Source organism: Tursiops truncatus, chromosome 20 (assembly GCF_011762595.2).
Source record: "Tursiops truncatus isolate mTurTru1 chromosome 20, mTurTru1.mat.Y, whole genome shotgun sequence".
Taxonomy (NCBI): Eukaryota; Metazoa; Chordata; class Mammalia; order Artiodactyla; family Delphinidae; genus Tursiops; species Tursiops truncatus.
Genome location: NC_047053.1, coordinates 43,426,266 through 43,445,102, shown reverse-complemented (window position 1 = coordinate 43,445,102; position 18,837 = coordinate 43,426,266). Strand labels below are relative to the sequence as shown.

Below are 18,837 nucleotides of genomic sequence, written 5' to 3'. Positions count from 1 at the left end.
CCAAGTTTGCTTTCCTTTCTTGTTAATGTCTAAGCTACAGAGTTCATTTGTAAATAGTAATCAAGATAACATGTTTTTGAGGGAAGGTTATTGTCTAGGGCTTCAAAGTTCTAAATAAAAGTATGCTAATTTTAGAAGATAAAATACTTAGTAAACACCCTGTCTCTTATGGATTAATACACTCAACTGGATGGCATGTTCCAACCCTTTGGACTGCTAAAAGAAAACTTATTGAAAGAAAAGACAGCTTTAAGGAACTGAAACACTAATACCATAGCACACTCATCAACGGACAAACTCCATCTTTAAGTATTAATGTAAGCAGTAAGTTGAAACCCTACCTGCAAGGGATATGAAATTAGTTTTGTTAGGAATGCATTATTCAGGTGGAGAGCTTCCTAAAGATTTAGGTATGCTTTGGAAAAGTCTTTGGAGGCACTTTAGTTTTGCTGAATGTTTAGGCTGAAGCTCAGTGAAATGGAAAGGATTTTCATTGTATTCTATACACAGCTGATATCTATGTGTAAACATCAAGCTCACCAGAACGTATCTGCCGAAGACCTTACTAAAATCTTTAGATACTGGAAGTAGACATGTGTCATCAAGTATCAATAAAACCCAACATGAAGAGTTCTCAAAAATACATAGCTGGAATCTGTCATTTATTTTGTTTTTGATGTGGTATAAAATCCATTATTCAATGACTAGCAAAGCAGAAAATAAAATCAACCATGTCAGTATGTTTTTCAGTAATGCAATGCAAGGTGATGCCAATGTGGCAGATTTTCAATCAAATCTGAAGGTCTATACAGATCAATAGTTATATCCCATCTTCTTTATTATGCCTTCTGGTCATGGCACAAATAATTTAGTTGGCCTTTGAATAAATTTATTCAGGCTTTGGACATGATCAGTATAGCAGCACTAAAGTAATACTTGACATAATTCCACTTTCTGGGATAAGCAACTAAGATGTGGCTAACTGAAGAAACAGCAAGCAGGATGGATAGGATTGGGAACTAAAACCATGACTGAGGCCATCAACTCACCACTGTTGATGGGAGGTATGGTAATTGTAGCAATACAACTAATTATCTTATGCTCCTAGTTTCTGAGCCATCAGTGAAAAACGGTCAGCATAATGACTTCCAGAATGGACAGCAGGCGTGTTTGAGTCCCTTCCTGTGTGAGTTATGCATGTGGCACTATACAGATTAGAGTAGGGCACAGGAAAAGGGGTGAGGAGAAGAGCAAAGATGCAAATAATCTATAAGATAAAATAAATAATGCACCTGAGGTAGTAGAGCTATGGATTACTAGATACTAGAGAAAGCAGACCATCTGTTAAGACTATCACAGACAGTTTGGTTCACTTGAACAAACAAGAGGCACAAGCAGAGACACCAATAACAGGCCTCTCAACTAGACTGTGGTTATAACAAAATGAAAAGTCTTCAAAAACATCAGGTTCCTGACTGCAGAAGCATGTAGCATGCACAAAAAACAGGTGTCTGAGTGGGAAAAGGATAAGTTGTTTAGATGCACTAAAATTCTAAGAAAATAAAAGTACTGTATGTCACTAGAAATGGCCACTAGAATGTAAATGAAATGCATTCTCTAGTGAAACAAATTAGCAGCATCAAGTTCACCTGCAACAGGGCTAGGGCTGAAATTGGTCAACAATTACTTCTAAAATCCAGGACCTTAAAAAGGTTATTTCCCCCATCAACCCTAGCTCTTTCCACTTGTTTTCTTTCAGAATTTCAAGGAATCAATGCTTCCAACTGTTGGTAATTACACTGCCTTTCTATGATGATGAATACAATGTATTTGTGTTCACCTTTCTCTCTAGATTCAGCAGAAATGAACTGGTTACATCCTCACTTAAGGGAGGCTTAAATAGGTGTGGAAATTGGAAACAAAGGAACTTTTTGCCTACTGCCCATTTCCATTTTCCCCTGGGCATCCCCATGCAAAGCCCTCTTGTGGTTCTAACCTCTTAAATCCTGTTGTGTGCGAGCACCGGCCATGCTCTGTCTTGGCATTCGAAGAGAAGTTCTCAAAGGTGTATGTCTCTGCTCATCCAGGTAAGCGAGGTCCTCCAAGTGGGTGGAGCTTGTGGCTGATAAGACAGAAGAGTTTAGTCAGAATACCTAAGTTTAGAAAACTGTCAGTCTGTATCTCCAGACTTCAGAATCAGAGCAGATACATTTACTGAGAATTTGCTCAACTCAAAGTCCTCATCAGTGTCTGGAACATGTGCCAGGAAAACATGTCAAGAGTTGTCTGTGGCTCCTTCACTATCAAATGCCTGAGCTTATAGAGAATACTAGCAACAAGTTGGCAAACACATTAGTACCTGACAACAAAGATTATTAGTTTTTGCTTCTTTTGGGTCACAAATCCCATCTGTATAAACATCAGTGGAGAAATCTGTTCCAAATTATATTAAGCTAGAAAAGAACCATGAAACTCTATTTTCAACATTTCCCATTCACGGTAAAGAATGAAATATGAAAACATCCTAAAAACAATTTTCACATGTGTGTATATATATGTATATAATGGAAAGGTGGGCACCTGGGACAACGGACAGAGAATTGCCAAATAGCATTTAGGGAAATGCCAATGTCCATGAATTCCAAAGAACGTGTTGTTGCTCTCTGAAGATGAAGGTCAAGTAACAGTGGCTTCCCACTGCGTCTATAAATCCTTTAACCCCTAACCTAGCCACGAAAGAGAAAGAGAAAATGGCAGAAGATGGGGGTAAAACGGCACTGCTACATACTGAGAGCTATTGAGTCCAAGAATCAGGAAGTGCTGAAGACAAAAAGCTTTTAACAAGAAAGAAAAAAACCCCAAACTTCCATCAGAAAATGGTTATTTAGAGCTCATACGTGATTAATTAAACCGTTAATTCAATCTGTTGCCAACTATGTAAGATACTGTGCTGGGGGTTAGTTCAGTAATTCCATGACAATTATTTACTGAGAGACTCCTGTGCGCCAGGCTCTGTTCTTGGTGCCCTTGCTGGCTCCATTGCTAGTCTACCTCTGGGACATTTTGGAGTGGGTGAAAGGAAGCAAACTGAGATCACTCTTGGCTGCTGAGCTCCAGTGAAGCAACGTCCACATCCTCAGTCAAGGTAAGACATAACAATAACATAAAGAGGGCTATGATGAATGGCACAAAGTCAGTTACAAAGAGCTCCATGAGCTGAAAAAGAGAGAGAAAAGATGGAGAAAATCGAAGAGAGGGAGAGGGAGAGAGAAAAGAATAAGAACAAGTGCAAGAGACATATATTCCCCTCACCCTTCAATTACCTCAACTGTCTTATTTACCTGGATCTACTGGAAACCCACACAAAAGGAATTTATCCAAATTATACATATAGTTTCTATAAGGAAATAAAAGTCTTTGAAAGCTAGTCCAGGGAACTTAAACCAAGAAAGGGAAGCCAAATGACACATGACACACCAGAGACAGAAAGAGAATAAATATCAGAAGAATAAAAGATAATCTCGATTTCTGCATTCTGAAATTAAAACTATCCAGAATAGATAACTTTCTAATCTCTTATTTAAAAACACTGGAGACAATTACACCATCCCCACTGGTTCTAATTTGGTTCTGTGAATTAGTTCTTTCTTATGTTTCATACAATCCCTCCTGTTTTAACCAAAGTCTATTTTCTTTTGCTAGGTTCTTTATCCATATGTGTGTAGCTACCAAAAAAAAAAAAAAAAAAAAGGTGGGGGGTGGGCAGCCCCCAGAAGTCCTGTCCCCACAGAGCCCTCCTTGGAACTCAGAAATATTAGCATCAGCTGAGCATGGCCCCTTCACAGAGATGTTTGTTTCAGCTTTGTGGGGCCTCTCCCCCAAGCTTCTATGGTTTAATCATCCCAACCTCTTCTCGTTTACAGGCTCAGAAGTGGTAGCTGCTTCCTGAAGTTGCTAAGTCCATGATAGCTCAGTGTTCTCTTTTACCTTTTCAGTTCTTTAAAACCTAGTTAACAATTCTTTATATATAACATCTTCTGTTAAAATATCTCTGTGGTTTCTGTCTCCTGGCTAGCCCCTGGCTGAGATAGCATAGAAAATAACAGAACAGCAATTCTTTTACTATGTGATGCTGATAATAAAGCAATATCACAGAACGCAGATGTAAAAGATGTTTTAAAGGCCATCTAGACTAGAGGTCAGCAAACTATGGCCTGTGGATGAAATCTGGCCTGTCGCATAAAGTTTTACTGGAACACAGCCTTGCCTCTTTGTTTAAATAGCTGTTTACCATAGAGTTGAATAGTTTCGACACAGACCATATGGCCTGCAAAGCCTAAAATACTTGCTGACCCCAATCTAGTCAGATCCCCTCCTTTCACAGTTTAGGAGACAGTGAAGTCATTTATCTACAGTGACTCACTTATTCACTGGACAGCCAGGCCTGGAAACCAGCTATCTTAACTCTCAATCCAGTGAGCACTATTTGCATTGTATCCTCCTCTCCTTTTAAACCTAAACAAATCTAATTCTTTCTTAAAAAGCTTATTTTTCATTCCTTCTTCATCTTTGTCACTTTCCCTCAATTCTCTGTTTTTTATGGTTTCAAAGAGCAGTGATCAAACTTGGCAATAAAGGCCTTGCCAATGCACAGTACGGTGCCCTGCATGTCACAGACCAATACATCTCTGCACTTCAAAATTTTCTGCAGAAGAAACAAAAGAACAAAAGTCCAAATTTGTTATTTTTTTAATAAGAAAAATACTTATAAGGTACTTTTTAAGCTGATAAACTAAAGAGTAATATGAAAAGACCAATGACAATGAGAATTTTTTATTTTCTTTTATTCACATTAAAACAAAATTCAAATAAAAACTGTAACAGCTGGATGAGTGATAGAAATTTCTGGTTATCATTATGGCAATATTAATGGTACATTATATGATTTTAAAGCAAGGTTCTAGCAGGGTACTTTTACTAAAATGGTTCTATATGCTAACACACTAAGATGGTTGAGAGAGAATATATATTTCATTAACAGTAGGCAGAATGATATAGAAATACACAACATGAAGTGGAGCAAAAAGCTTTGTTAAAAAAAGAAGCCTAAAGTCTTTCCTTTTTATACGTTATATCCATCTATGACTCTTTTAAAGATTAAACTATGGGAGATCTATACTTGGAGTATAGATTTAAGTTAAATAGCAGTTACATAATCCATTTTAATTTCTTTGTATTAAAAAAATCTTCTGGCACAGCCTTCATTTCACAGGTTCAACTTCTTATATTAAATGAAGAGCTACTGACAGCTTTTATAAAATGTAAATGTTTACTGTGAACTTAACAAGTTTTACTAAACTAAGCTTTACCATAGTAATTCCTAGAAAAATGAACATCAGTTGTTCTATTGCTTTTTTTCACAAAACCAAGAAATGTAGTAAAATATATTTTGGAATCAGCACATTTCTCAGTTCAGATAAATGACATTAGAAGAAAAAGAAAAAATATTGCAATAACCGAACTGAAAAACAGGTCATTCCTTTACAAGTCCAAATACTCACAGGCAAACTGAACTAAGGAAAAGCAGAGATATTCAGTATCAAGCACTATAGCTCTGAACCAGCCAATGGGGAACTACTGCTTTATTCTAGACTGCAACTGAGTTATGGTTAGTGTTACCTAAGTCTCTTAAAACATTCATTCTTTTTCTTATTTTGGCAATAATATCTTTTTCTCTGATCTCTGAATCTATCACTATTTTATCAAATAATCCAAAATAATTTCTTTACTGCCTCTTTTCCTTATTAAGTTGTTTTCCTTAGTCTTATTTTCAGTTTCTTTCTGCTTCATCATTTTCAAAATTCTTGTCCCTTCAAATATAGTATTTAAAGACTTAGCAGACAAATACTGGAAAGATCAGCCAAGAGATCTGAAATTCTATGCGCTGTGGCCTTTGTTTCACTAATTGTACGTAGTTGTACTCTCCGGCGTAGTCACATGAATCTTTTCTATTTGCAAGCCAATTTCTGAGAAAAAGTCTTTGTCATACTTTGCCAAACATCTCACTCATTGTCAAAATTTGCTCAGGCTACACTTTTTCTGCTTCCCTGATAGATCCCCCAGGCAGAATTAATTGCTTCTCCCTTTCAGCAACCATATACATATATGGCTAATTAGAACTTGTGTTATTCAGCTAATTGTTTACATGTCTGTCTTCCCTCACTAGATTATGGTAGGTTCTTGAGGGCAACTAGGAAATGTCTGATTCTTCTTTGATAACTACATTCCTTTAGAGTAAATCAGAGTGCCCTGCACGTAATGCTCAATACAGAACTAAATTCCAGGCTAGTCCTACTTAGATTTAGAAATCTGTCTGGCTCTATCCTCACCTTCCTTATTGCTCTGCTTAATGTTTAACAGACATCACTATGGTAATATGCTTGGCTCCAATGATATTCATAAAATCTTCCTTCAGGTACTGCTGATCCTTTACTTTTTTCTATAACACGTATCACTTTCTACTGTATTGAATACTATATAAATTACTTATTTATTCTGTTTATTTTACTTTCCCTGGTGAGAATGTAAGTTCCACGAGGGTGAGAATCTTTGTTTTGTTTATTGATGATTCTCAAGTGCTTAGAAGAGTGCCTGGCATATATAGCATATGCTCAATAAGTGCTATTCTAATGACTAAATAATTGTATTTAACATACACGTTGTGTTTTGCCTATACTTAAACAATCAATGAATAACAAATTAGGTTTTGTCTCATTGGGTTATCTGAAAGCTAAGGATGAAGGAGGTGGCTATAACAACAATGCCTTGTACATCATCATCCCATAAAAACACCAGTGATAGATCTATAGGGACACATATATTCCCACCTTGTAGTGCTACTCTTACTGTGAAATTGTCCTGGCAATTTTTTTGAGATAATTCTGTCAAATTAAATCAATACTGTAATATTTAATGAACACTTTCTAGATACAAATATAAGAATTAATCAGATAAGTTGAAGTGAACTGATGAAATAGGAAAAACAAGTCAACAATAAAAAGTTTTATGTAAAAAGAAAATGCTTTAAAAAAGTAAGCCCATAAAATCTATGTCATTAAAAATCCTTGTTTTCAGAGAAGGAAGAGGGAAGTGGAAAAAGGGAGCATATACTTTTCTGAGATTTCATCAGATTGGAACAGCTGACTCATTTACAGAACATTTAACTGACATACTTTTTGAATTTAATACACAAGTGGGCAGGAAGAAATCCAGCAGATGACATTTGGTACAAAACATTCCAGAGGCAACTCTGTATTACAGAGTTTGGAATCAGTTTAAATTGTTTCTTCTTATATCAGTTGCCACTAATGCAAACAGATTTTAGTAGCACAATTGCCATTCTGGCTGACCTGAGCAGGGAGCCTGGAATGACACTTTATGTTTGCTACAGCCTGGGCAAGAAGCCACTCTGCTGTTCTTACACCCTTGATTCATAAAGCCAACATTCTGACTGCAGAAAAGCCCATTTCTGATTTTACTCTTTTTGGTAAAATCTTTATTACAGTTTCCGATTGGATTCATTTAAATCCCCCAGGATTCCCATTTTGCATTTACCTGATCCTTAAGATCCTTCTCTTAGGAAAATGTGCAGCACCAAACATTAAGAAGCAGATGGTGAGAGTTTATATTTTAACTGACTTCTGTTGTTTGCATATTTCCCTGATAGACTCTTCATTTTCACACAAAGCACTGAGGACAGCTGTTGTAAGTGAACATTTCCTGCTTCTCATATCCCTCCAATTCATTGCCAATCTCATTTTAAGACATCAAGGATGACCACAGACAGCCTACTCTGATAATTTCTGCCATGCAACCGCAAGTCCACAAGGGTTCTCTGCTTCCTTCCAACACAACAGGCTTAAAAATATGCAATAGTGATTTACATTTTGAAAACAATAAAAGACAGTTTTGATTTTTTCATATTTTACGATTTTAATTTAAAGGTGCATAAACTTCTAAATTTATATTCAGAAAACTGAGCTGCTCCAGGAAAAACCCAACCTTTAATGCTAGGCTGCCAAAACTCACCTTTAATCACTTCATCATTCAAGATAAAAGTTTTTATGTTTTCAGTAAATAGTACTATTTTCATTTGTGGTATATGGAGCTTTTAATTGGTACATTAACTTTAGACTTCACTTGTTTAAGAATCTTTATGTTGCTAAAGGTATATAGCTAAATCTAACTGACCAATATATTTATTCAATCAGACCTACTTTCGTAATCAATAAAAAGTACATGATTGTTTAAAAAATTTCATTACATATGTTACTTCAATACGCTGTAGTGAGTTAAAGTCTCAGAAAATATTAAAAAAATAAATCACCATAAACATTTTCTATGTGCTGACTCCATTCCCTGAAAATAAAAGTGTTATAGAAGCCACATATCCGTTCCAATTCTCTTTAAAATCAAGAATTACGGAATAACACAGACAGCTTTACTCTTCAGAGTTCAATCCAGCATCAGCCTCATATAATTCCTTGACAATTTCCTGGTCGTGACAAATGTGGTCCTGTAAAGATGCCACAAAGCTCAAGCTAAAGAGGATGCTTCTCTTCCCCAGGTGGGGAGAAGTCTAGAACACAGCAAGGACCAATTAAACAACTAATTCCCTAGGTTTTTAAAAATGTGATGAAAATGGTATTTTCATATCATTATTCAACATTAATTGGTCTCTAAAATAAATAATTATATCACTCATACTGAGATAAAGTTTAAAAAAGAAGGAAATTTAAAAGCTGAGTTTGAACAAAGCCTTTTATTACTGGCATTCATCGCTCCCCAACCCCATTCATATACTTAGAACAATTTAGTAAGTAAAATATACTGACTCTTTTCCCTATTTCAAACTCATCTCATATTTGAAATCATCAATCATTCCTGTTCACCAAGGAGATGTGAGTATTTGATCTTCCCCCAGCTTGGGGAACCACTTCTACGTACATTAGAAAGTAAAGGAAAACATATATATCTAGAGCTAAAATGAGAAGAGAGGACCCTCCTGAGCTAATACAATTTACTGTAAAAACTGATTTAGGTATCTAATCACTTAAGCTACTAGAGATTGTGGTCTTATCATATATTTACACACATTATACAGTCAGCAGGTGAAAGTAATTTTGTCCTTCCACATTCTGGAAACACTTTCAACCTATAATCTATTAAATTTTGAAAATAATTGAGTCGTTTGGTTTACTTTCCTGCCTCTGTGTGAGGATCTGAAACCATGGTTTCCAGATACAGAACATGGTTACAGATACAGATACATGGTTTCCCATACAAACTACTCCTTGACCTATGACTTGCCCTGTAGGCAATAGCAGGTCTGTTTGTATTACATTCAACATTGACAAGAAATAATTCTCTGATGAAGTATTTTGTTCAACATAGTCAGTAAGTGCTCCTCCAACAGTATAAAATCCTATTCTCCAGGACAGATCTATTGAAGAAGCATGATCAGTACTGCTTAGGAATCTGAAAAATCTCTGCTAGCCAGAAAGGCCAGTGTTATGAGATGACCACTGTGATAGATGAAAAACTAATCAATAATTAAGGTTTATCGGAATAACAATTTAGACTAATATTATCCCTTTTATTTATGTTTTAACATGAGGGAGGGTAGAAGGAAAAAAAGAAGGAAGAAAGCATTTAAGTATGTAAGGAAGTATTTTTCAGTACTTGAGTTAAAATAAACTTCAATAACAAAGAAAAATCAGTGTTTTATAATACTTGATATAAACAGTTTTACTTTCTGTTAAAATGATTTAAAAAAAATGGCACCAAAAGCATGGTCCACAGAAGAAAAATCTGATAAATTGATGTCATCAAATTTTTTGTGTTTCAGATGAATGGATAAAGAAGATGTGGTCTATACATACAATGGAGTATTACTTAGCCATAAAAAAGAATGAAATAGTGCCATTTGCAGCAACATGGAAGGACCTAGAGATTATCATACTAAGTGAAGCAAGCCAGACAGAGAAAGACAAATATCATATGATACCACTTGTATGTGGAATCTAAAAAACGATACAAATGAACTCATTTACAAAACAGAAACAGACTTACAGACATAGAAAACAAACTTATGGTTACCAAAGGGGAAAGGGAGGGGGGAGGGAAAAATTTGGAATTTGGGATAAACAGATACACGCTACTATATATAAAATAGATAACCAACAAGGACCTACAGGGTACTGTATTCAGTATCTTGTAATAACCTATAACGGAAAAGAATCTGAAAGAGCATACAAATATATATGTATAACTGAAACACCTTGCTGTACACCTGAAACATTGTAAATCAAGTATACTTCAATAAAGGAATAAAAATTTAAAAAAATTTTGTGTTTCAAAATACATCAATAAGAAAACAAAAAGATAAGCAACAGAGTGGGAGAAAATATTTTACAAACACATCTCTGATAAGGATTCGTATGCAGAATATACAACAAATTCTAACAACTCACTAATAGGAAGACAGACAGCCCATAAAAAATAGTTATTTCACCAGAGAAGATATATGAATAGCTAATAAGCACACAAAATAAACTCAACATCATTAGTCACTAGGAAAATGCAAATTAAAACCACAAGACAGCATTTCACATCTGCTAGAATAACCATAATAAGAGGTAAGATAATAACAAATGGTAGACGGGAGGTGGAGAAACAGGAGTCTCCACACACTGTGGGTGGTGCAGTCGCTTTGGAAAACAGTTTCGCAGTTTCTTAAAAAGTTAAACATAGATTTACCCTATGATCCAGCAATTCCAATCCTAGGTATCTATTCAAGAGAAATGAAAATATATATCCATTCAAAGACTGGCACAAGAATGTTCATAGCAGCAGTATTCACAATAGCTAAAAAATGGAAAAAACCTCAATGTCCATCAACTTGGTGAATGGACAGATAAAATGAGGTAGAGACGTACAATGGAATACTATTTGCAAGAAAAAGGAACAAACTTCTGATACACCTTAAGTAAATCATCCAGTTCTTGAAGTTATTGGGATATTTTTAATCACCACTAAAAATAGGTATTTCTTCAAAGATCTAGTGATGTCACCTAGGACTGCTATTTCTAAACCAAAGACAAAGGAGAACCCTTCTAGAAAGACAAGAGCTTAAATATATACTTTATATGTATTTTAAGTTGAGGTATAATTTATATACATAGTGTACATAAATCTTAAGTATTTGGCTCAATAAATTTTTATCTGTGTATACACCCATGCAACCACCATTCAGATCAAGATATAGAAGGCTCCCTTAATTGATACTCCCACCAAAGGTAACCACTACTTTAGTTCTTCACCACAGAAGTGCCATAGTTTTGTCTGTCTTTCTGAACTTTATATAAATATACATACTTCATATAGTGTGCACTCTCCACGATGTTGTCTATAGCAGCAGTACATTCTTTTTCATTGTTGTACACAATTCATCAAGACTGTTGATGGACATGTGGATTAATTTCAGCTTTGGGGTATTATAACTAAAACTGATATGAACATTCTTATATCTGTCTTTTGGTGAATATAAGGACTTATTTTTGATGGCTAGTCTATGCAGGAGTGGAATCGCTAGGTCTTAGATAACATGCACATATAGCTTTATACACCTTTAACAGATCTTGCCAAGCAGCTTTACAAAGTGGTAATGCCAATTTATTAATATACCCCCATCGGCGATGTATGACAATTCCAATTGCATCACATCCTCACGAACACTTGGCATTGCCGTTCCTTTTAATTTTTTTAGGTATGGGTATAATGGTATTTCATTGTCAAGAACTGTGAAGGATCTGATATTTTATCCTACTTGTAAGCTAACAAGCCTGGATGCTTGAGGAAGAAGACATGAGACATCTAGGTCATAAATGAAAGACAGTTTATTACTCAGAGGAGTAACAGTAGCCAGAGTATCGACATTGTGTCAGTTATGAGCCCCAATTCCCACAGGGTCATACAAAGAGGGCTCGGTGAAACTCGCACGTGCAGATGGTTGTATTGCAAGAGAGACCCTCTGTGCCTATAGACTAGCTTGCATTTTCTAGGATTTTATATAAATGTAATACAGTATGTACTTTTTAAAACTCTGGCTTCTTTCACTCAGCATTAACTATTTTGAGATTCATACATGTTGTTGCAGTATCAGTTCATTCTTTTTACTGCTGGGTAGTATTCACTGTAAAGATATGCTTAATTTGTTTATCCATTCACCTGTTGATGGGCATTTGGGATACTGACAATTTGTGGCCATTACAAATAAAGCTGCTATGGTTTGTGTAAATTTGGGTAAGAACATATGCTTTCATTTCTCTTGTATAAATCTTATTGATTTTTGACCTCACATGTCTCTTACATATATTATAATCACATGTAGCTATATAATATATATTATATTACGTATATAATATGAATATTGTATGTATAATATATATTTTTTAAAGAATCATAATATTAACGTTTTACTAAGAAGAGAGGGGAAAGTGGCTTTTCCTTTTGTGTTTGAATCTGAATTTTTATTTTACATATATAATATATATGAATCTTTAATTTCTAGAATATGTCAGCAGGAACCACTGGGCAAGGAGATTATAGCTCATTTCTTGTTTTGTTTTCTTCTTTATATCTCTCTGTATTAAAAAATCTAATAAATGTTATTTTTTAAGGTAAAAAAGAAGAAGATCTCTCAAGCCACTCTCTCAACTCTATTGCTATAACCTGGCAATTCAATTCACTATAATTTTGCACAATACCAGAAGCTTTTAACTATTTTCTCTAACTCCAGGCTTTTGCCCTTCAGTCTATCTTATAAGGGATGGATACGTACAGTCATTCTTTTGAACTGCAAACGTGATAATATGGCTCCTGTTTAAACTCACTATCAACAAAGTAAACCCAACATAACATCAGAGTGCATAAGGTCTTTGGCATCCCTTTCAACATCATTTTCTACCATTCCTTCCATATACCCCAGGTCCTAGTCATGGAGAAATACCAATTATATGCCAAGTTTTTTAACTTCTTGGTGCCTCCTTCCTCTTTCTTCTCTTAGTCCTTCTAGTGAATTCTTATTTGTCCTTCTCTGTGATGTTTTCTGTTCTTCTCTACCCTACTCTCCCCTTTGCACTTAGATGCTTCCTTCTCTGTGTTCCTATGGTACTTCATAAATTACTGTATTATAGCATTTATCACACTGTAGCCAAGTAGGTTACCAAAACAACAATGGATGTCAGTTAGAATTCCCTCCTGTAATTCTCCCAAAAAATCTTAATATTTGCTTCAGTCACTGTTCCAATGGATATGCAAAAAGTTACCGAAGTACAATTGTAGCCACAAGTATGTTGACGACTACAAACAGTGAAGTTGCTAAATGGCAGTTTGCAAAAATATACCATGAGAGGCAGTTAAGAAGTCTGAAAAATTCACAAATTGAATAATTCCCTAAAAGTTGACCACAATTTAAAAGATTTTATTAAGTAACTAGAATAACAGTGCTTACAAGATAAAATTCTAAATAGACAAAAATCTTACAATCCATATAATGGAAGAATGTACTCTTCACCTGATAAAATACTGCTTGCTTTTTAAAGTTTTTTAAAAAACATATTTCAAATTATACTTTTACCCGGTGATTAAAATACCTGGTATAGAAACCTGGGTTCTATACAGTCAATTTCTTCAATATCTATTAGTTAGAGAAATGTCTGATAACTTATTGATGCTTCTGACAGCTGCCTTATGCCAATTTCTGGAAAGCAACAGTGTTAGAAACCTTTAGAGACAGTGAGGGATGAATCATATCTGTCTAATTAGTCCTGTACAACTTTTTGTAAAACCTAAAGTTAGTTTCTGCATAGGGTAAAATAATGAATCTTTACAGACACTTACTCTCAAGAAGGGAAAAGTATTTTATAATCTCTTTAGTGAACTAAAAAGAGAACAAAAGAAGCTTATACCTCTGTTTCCTACTAAGTGCTCAGTGTTCTTCTCAAATAACAGAGCCAGAATTCTCTTAGAAATCACTGCAGCTTGGTTAAGAAGTAAATTGGGATGTACCATTAAGGCTGGTAGCTATATTTTCTGTTTTTATGTAAGCAAGGACTTAAATGCTTCTCTTTTGGATAGATTGAATTTGCCTAGCAATTTCTCATAAGTTATAGCAGTCTAGGATTCTAAAAATGATGTCATGGTGGGGGATCATCATATTTTAAAGAACCCAGGAGAGAAAGTTTTCTGTCATTATATAAAAGTGAATAATCTTGAAAAATTAATATTAAAATCTTCTGCAGTTACTGATCTTCCAGATGAGCCATGCTCCTCGTAATCACATCTGATGACAGATGCTGATGGTCTCCAGAGGACGGAACAAAGAGTAATGGTTTAGAAAAGGTACAGAAGGGAGACGGGAAAGGCAAGAAGCATCACACCATCATCTGCGTAACATAAATAATTACATCTGGAAAGAGCTCTTGACTACAATAAGTATTTTATTATCTTGTGTCAGTGAGATAAACCCATCCTGACACTCATCAGGCAAGTAAGAAAGACAAACATAACTTTGATTTTGTAGCATGGACAAAGTCCAGATGATGATGCATTTTGAAAATGTCAGAATGCCCAACCGTTCTGCAAAAGTCTTGGTCTGAATTATTAAACAGCAACTTAGCTATATTAAAAATATCCCTTGACGTAGTTCTGAACAGCTGCTAAAGAATAATGGCTCCATATTCCAGCCACTTATTATCTGTATCATCCCCTTATGACTGAGACTGCTAGTGGTGTTTGAGTTATTCTTTAGCAATGTAGGTACCTGATGATTCTACTATGGTAAGATAGCCAGTGTACTGTGAAAATACTGAGCTCTTCGAATGGGGAAGTTGAATTCTTGCCTGCTTGTCACTCTCTCAAACTATAGGTGATGTTTCTGGTAATATAAATTCTACTGAAATATACTTCAATTTAATAATGTTTTTAAAATTTTATTTTGGCTGCACAGCGCAGCTTGTGGGATCTTAGCTCCCTGACCAGGGGTCGAACCCAGGCCCTTGGCAGTGAAAGCTCAGAATCCTAACCACTGGCCTGCCAGGGAATTCTCAAATAATGTTTTTTAAAACGAAAGTTTTTAAAACCTAAAATCTCGAAGTGAAATCATCTGAAAGACTTCTGACGTGAGAAAAGACTTTTAACAGCTTGACAATATATAGGTTCTCTTTTTGATTTTATGTGTTTTTATTTTATATTTATATTTTGCTTTTCTTTTAAGATTTTTTTTTGATGTGGACCTTTTTTTTTTTTAAAGTCTTTATTGAATTTGTTACAACACTGCTTCTGTTCTATGTTTTGGTTTTTTGGCCAGAGGCATGTGGGATCTTAGCTCCCTGAGCAGGGATCAAACCCGCAGCCCCTGCTTTGGTAGGTGAAGTCTTAACCACTGGACTGCAAGGGAAGTCCCTATTTTATATTTATATTTTGGAAGCAGAACTAAACAATCACTTAAAGAACACAAACCTTCCCCCAGGTTCAAAAAGATATACACATGTATATTACCCAAACATAAAAGAATAGCTTAGTTGAAGAAGATGAATGGAAAATTTAAATACTGTGAGAGCACAATTTATCTTCATTTCAATATATATGCCAATAAAATGGTGATTTAAAACAAATAAAACTTACCTGCTACTGAATTTGGCCGTGGCATAAGATAAAGAGGAATAGACTGTACTGACTGTGATAAAACTGTTTCCAAATTCCTCTCTGGGATCTTATTCAGACTATAGGTGGAAGCCGTCATGTTTTCATCTACTCGATATAAACAGGAATCCATGCTGGATTTTTGAGACTGCCAAGGCTTTATGTTTCCTCCAGATCCTAATTCTTTACTGCTTTCTCCAACGTATTTTGTGCGTTCCATGTTTTCAGAATAGCTTGTCAAGGTAGCTGAAGAAAAGAGTAAAGTGAATTAAAAAAGAAAACCAAACCTAGAGGTTAATCTGTTTATTACTCTCCAAATACATGACTAGATAATGACAATATCAGAAACATTATTTTTAAAAAGTTACTGATGATCTCATCTCCATCATGAAGTTTAAACAACTGAAACCAAAATATAACTCTCTCACACAGGTTCTCTCTCAAAGATTTACTTTTAACAACTCTATTTGAATGAATTAAATTCATATATCAGTGCCAAAGCGCCTACAAATAGGGCCCATCAATGGTAAAAACTGTGGAATTTCATCAAAAGGGAATGTACATACTTTTCATGGATTGCTGGAGAGCCCCAGAGGTGTCAAAAAGATCTTTATAGTCTTTTTACCCTATATTTTTCCTTCCTGGCCCTTTATATGAAACAAAGAATTAGAGAAAATAGAAACATTCCCTAAGTAGATGCTAATATAGGAGAAAGAGTCTGTCTAAGTAAGGAAACACTACAAGGCCTCTGTTTTTAATTAAAAATTCAGTTCATATATTTATCTTTCAGTCATAAATAGCCCAACGGATCCTAACCTTTTTGCCACCAAACACAATGTTACACCTTCCCCAATGAGATTTTATGGGTTCTATAGCATACTGTATAATTTCTAAATATGTTCAGTGATAATATATAGGTGTAAATTTATATTATGTGTGTATGTGTCTGTGTGCGTTCTTTTTAAACAGATGCATGCGTCTTTTCCTAATTTCTGGAAATTGTATTATTACTTTAAAATATATTTAAACATTTTTCTTTCTGTAGAATTTGACTGAAGTATAATTTCATTTGGTGTAAAGATGTGGTGATTCAGCTGGCTTTTAATTCTTAGCTAGAGGCTTGGAGTTCACACAGCTGCTAGGGTCAGTATGATGAAAGCTGGAGAATGTAAAACTTGTTTCCCGGAGGACTTGTCTACATGTAAAGTGTCTGTTAGTTAACCCTTTGCCTTTCATGGTTTTTTTTGGTGGTGTGTCCCAGCAGAAGTTTTTAATCCTTAGGTCCCAAATCAGAGCTGGCTAAGATTCACTTGTATCTGTGTGGTCTCACCCTGGTATATATTCCAAAAATATACCCCTTTTCTCCAGATAAACCCTGAGCACATTCAGTAGGCTCCAAACACTGGAACACGACACCTTTAAAGGTCTGAGAAGGTAGTAATGGGTTTCACTATTTTCAATATTTCAAATAATTTGTAAGTAATAATATGTTTTCAAATAATTTATAAGTAATAATATGTTGACTAGTTACCTAAAACATCAAGCTTCTATAAACATAGCTGCAATTATATCAAGGGTGATAACATTAGTTATCTCACGTTGAACAGAAATTTTGGCATATATATATATATATATGTATATGCATACATATCATATATATATCATACATATATAACATTTGATAAATAAAAAATGAGATAGAAGCTATTGGATAATGAATAGAGTGATGCTGAAAAGTTTTTCAAAAATACAGGGCCTGTCAATAAAAATTATAAAAGTCCTCATTGGTGGTGAAAAGATTTGAGAAACTTTGAATTAGTTCATGGTACAAAGAATTATTCATTGGCCTATGGACCCTATTTTATCATTTAAATGATAAAGTTTATAATAAGGAAGGGCTTCTATGGTCATGGTATTTAAAAGTAAAGACAAGGAAGACATCCAGTTTCCCAGTGTGAGAAGAGCAGTGATGTCATTTTGCACTACAACTGTACTATCTGCATGAACCAAACCTGTTATTACATAGTTCACTTGTTTTTCAAACCCAAAGTATCCCTTGCCCTTTTTCACTAGAGAGAAATGTATCTAGTCCCTGGCACACAGTATATGATCAACAAATATTTGTTGAGAGGATGAATAAATTAGTTTTATTGGATGCTCAATGGTCCAGAACCACTGGGGCACAGAAAGAGTGAAAACAGACAACTCACATAAAATACCAGAAGTAAAATCCTCTGGTTAACCATTCCCATTTAGGAATTTTGTACATTTTTGCTTCATTGATGCTTTTCACAGAATATGGTGACTTTTAGTTTATTTCATTCACTTATCTAGCCAATAAAATTTTATTGAGCAACTAGTATGTGTCAGACTACAGTGGTGAACAAGATAGGTCCTAAATCTTTAATCCCAGAAAAAGGACAATCCTGTGGCAAAAGAGGCCACACACAGAAAAAATGAAGAATCACAAACTGAAATGCTATTTTTTTTTTCTTGAGGTACGCGGGCCTCTCACTGCCGTGGCCTCTCCCGCTGCGGAGCACAGGCTCTGGATGCGCAGGCTCAGCGGCCATGGCTCACGGGCCCAGCCGCTCCGCGGCATGTGGGATCTTCCCGGACCAGGGCACGAACCCGTGTCCCCTGCATCGGCAGGCGGACTCTCAACCACTGCGCCACCAGGGAAGCCCTGAAATGCTATTTTTAATAACAACATGCTAATGTCTGCATATTAGTCAATTTTATGGATGCTCCTATTTTACTCAACCACTCTAGAGTGAGAACTTATCATATCACTTAAAGTCAACAAGGTGAATGAAGCTCCAGAGAATGCAATGATATTTTGATTCCTGTGGCTACTACAAGTTTCAGAAGTCTAAAGCCCAAGCAGTCTATATGTCAGACACTGGCCTACATAAATTAAGCACTCCCATGTGCAAAGTTTCTATGAGTGGAGTTGAAGAGGAAGACATGGCCTCGCATTGAAAATTATATATATTTGTTTTCCACTAGACCTATTCTATCTCCATTTTAATTCTCTAGACCTAGTCATTCCCATGTGGAACAAAGAATAGT

At 35.3% G+C, this 18,837-nt stretch overlaps 1 protein-coding gene across 10 annotated transcripts in view; it reads right to left on the bottom strand.

Annotated features, from left to right (window-relative positions):
• The window catches only part of TANC2 (tetratricopeptide repeat, ankyrin repeat and coiled-coil containing 2), a 357,810-nt gene that overhangs the window by 121,323 nt on the left and 217,650 nt on the right, over window positions 1-18,837 (bottom strand). For all 10 annotated transcript variants that reach the window (XM_073797499.1, XM_073797503.1, XM_073797500.1 and 7 more), the window contains 2 exons: window positions 15,748-16,011; window positions 1,997-2,122 (listed from right to left, as the gene is read on the bottom strand). In XM_073797499.1, coding sequence (XP_073653600.1) covers window positions 1,997-2,122; window positions 15,748-16,011 — 390 coding nt within the window. The remainder of the gene's footprint in view (window positions 1-1,996; window positions 2,123-15,747; window positions 16,012-18,837) is intronic.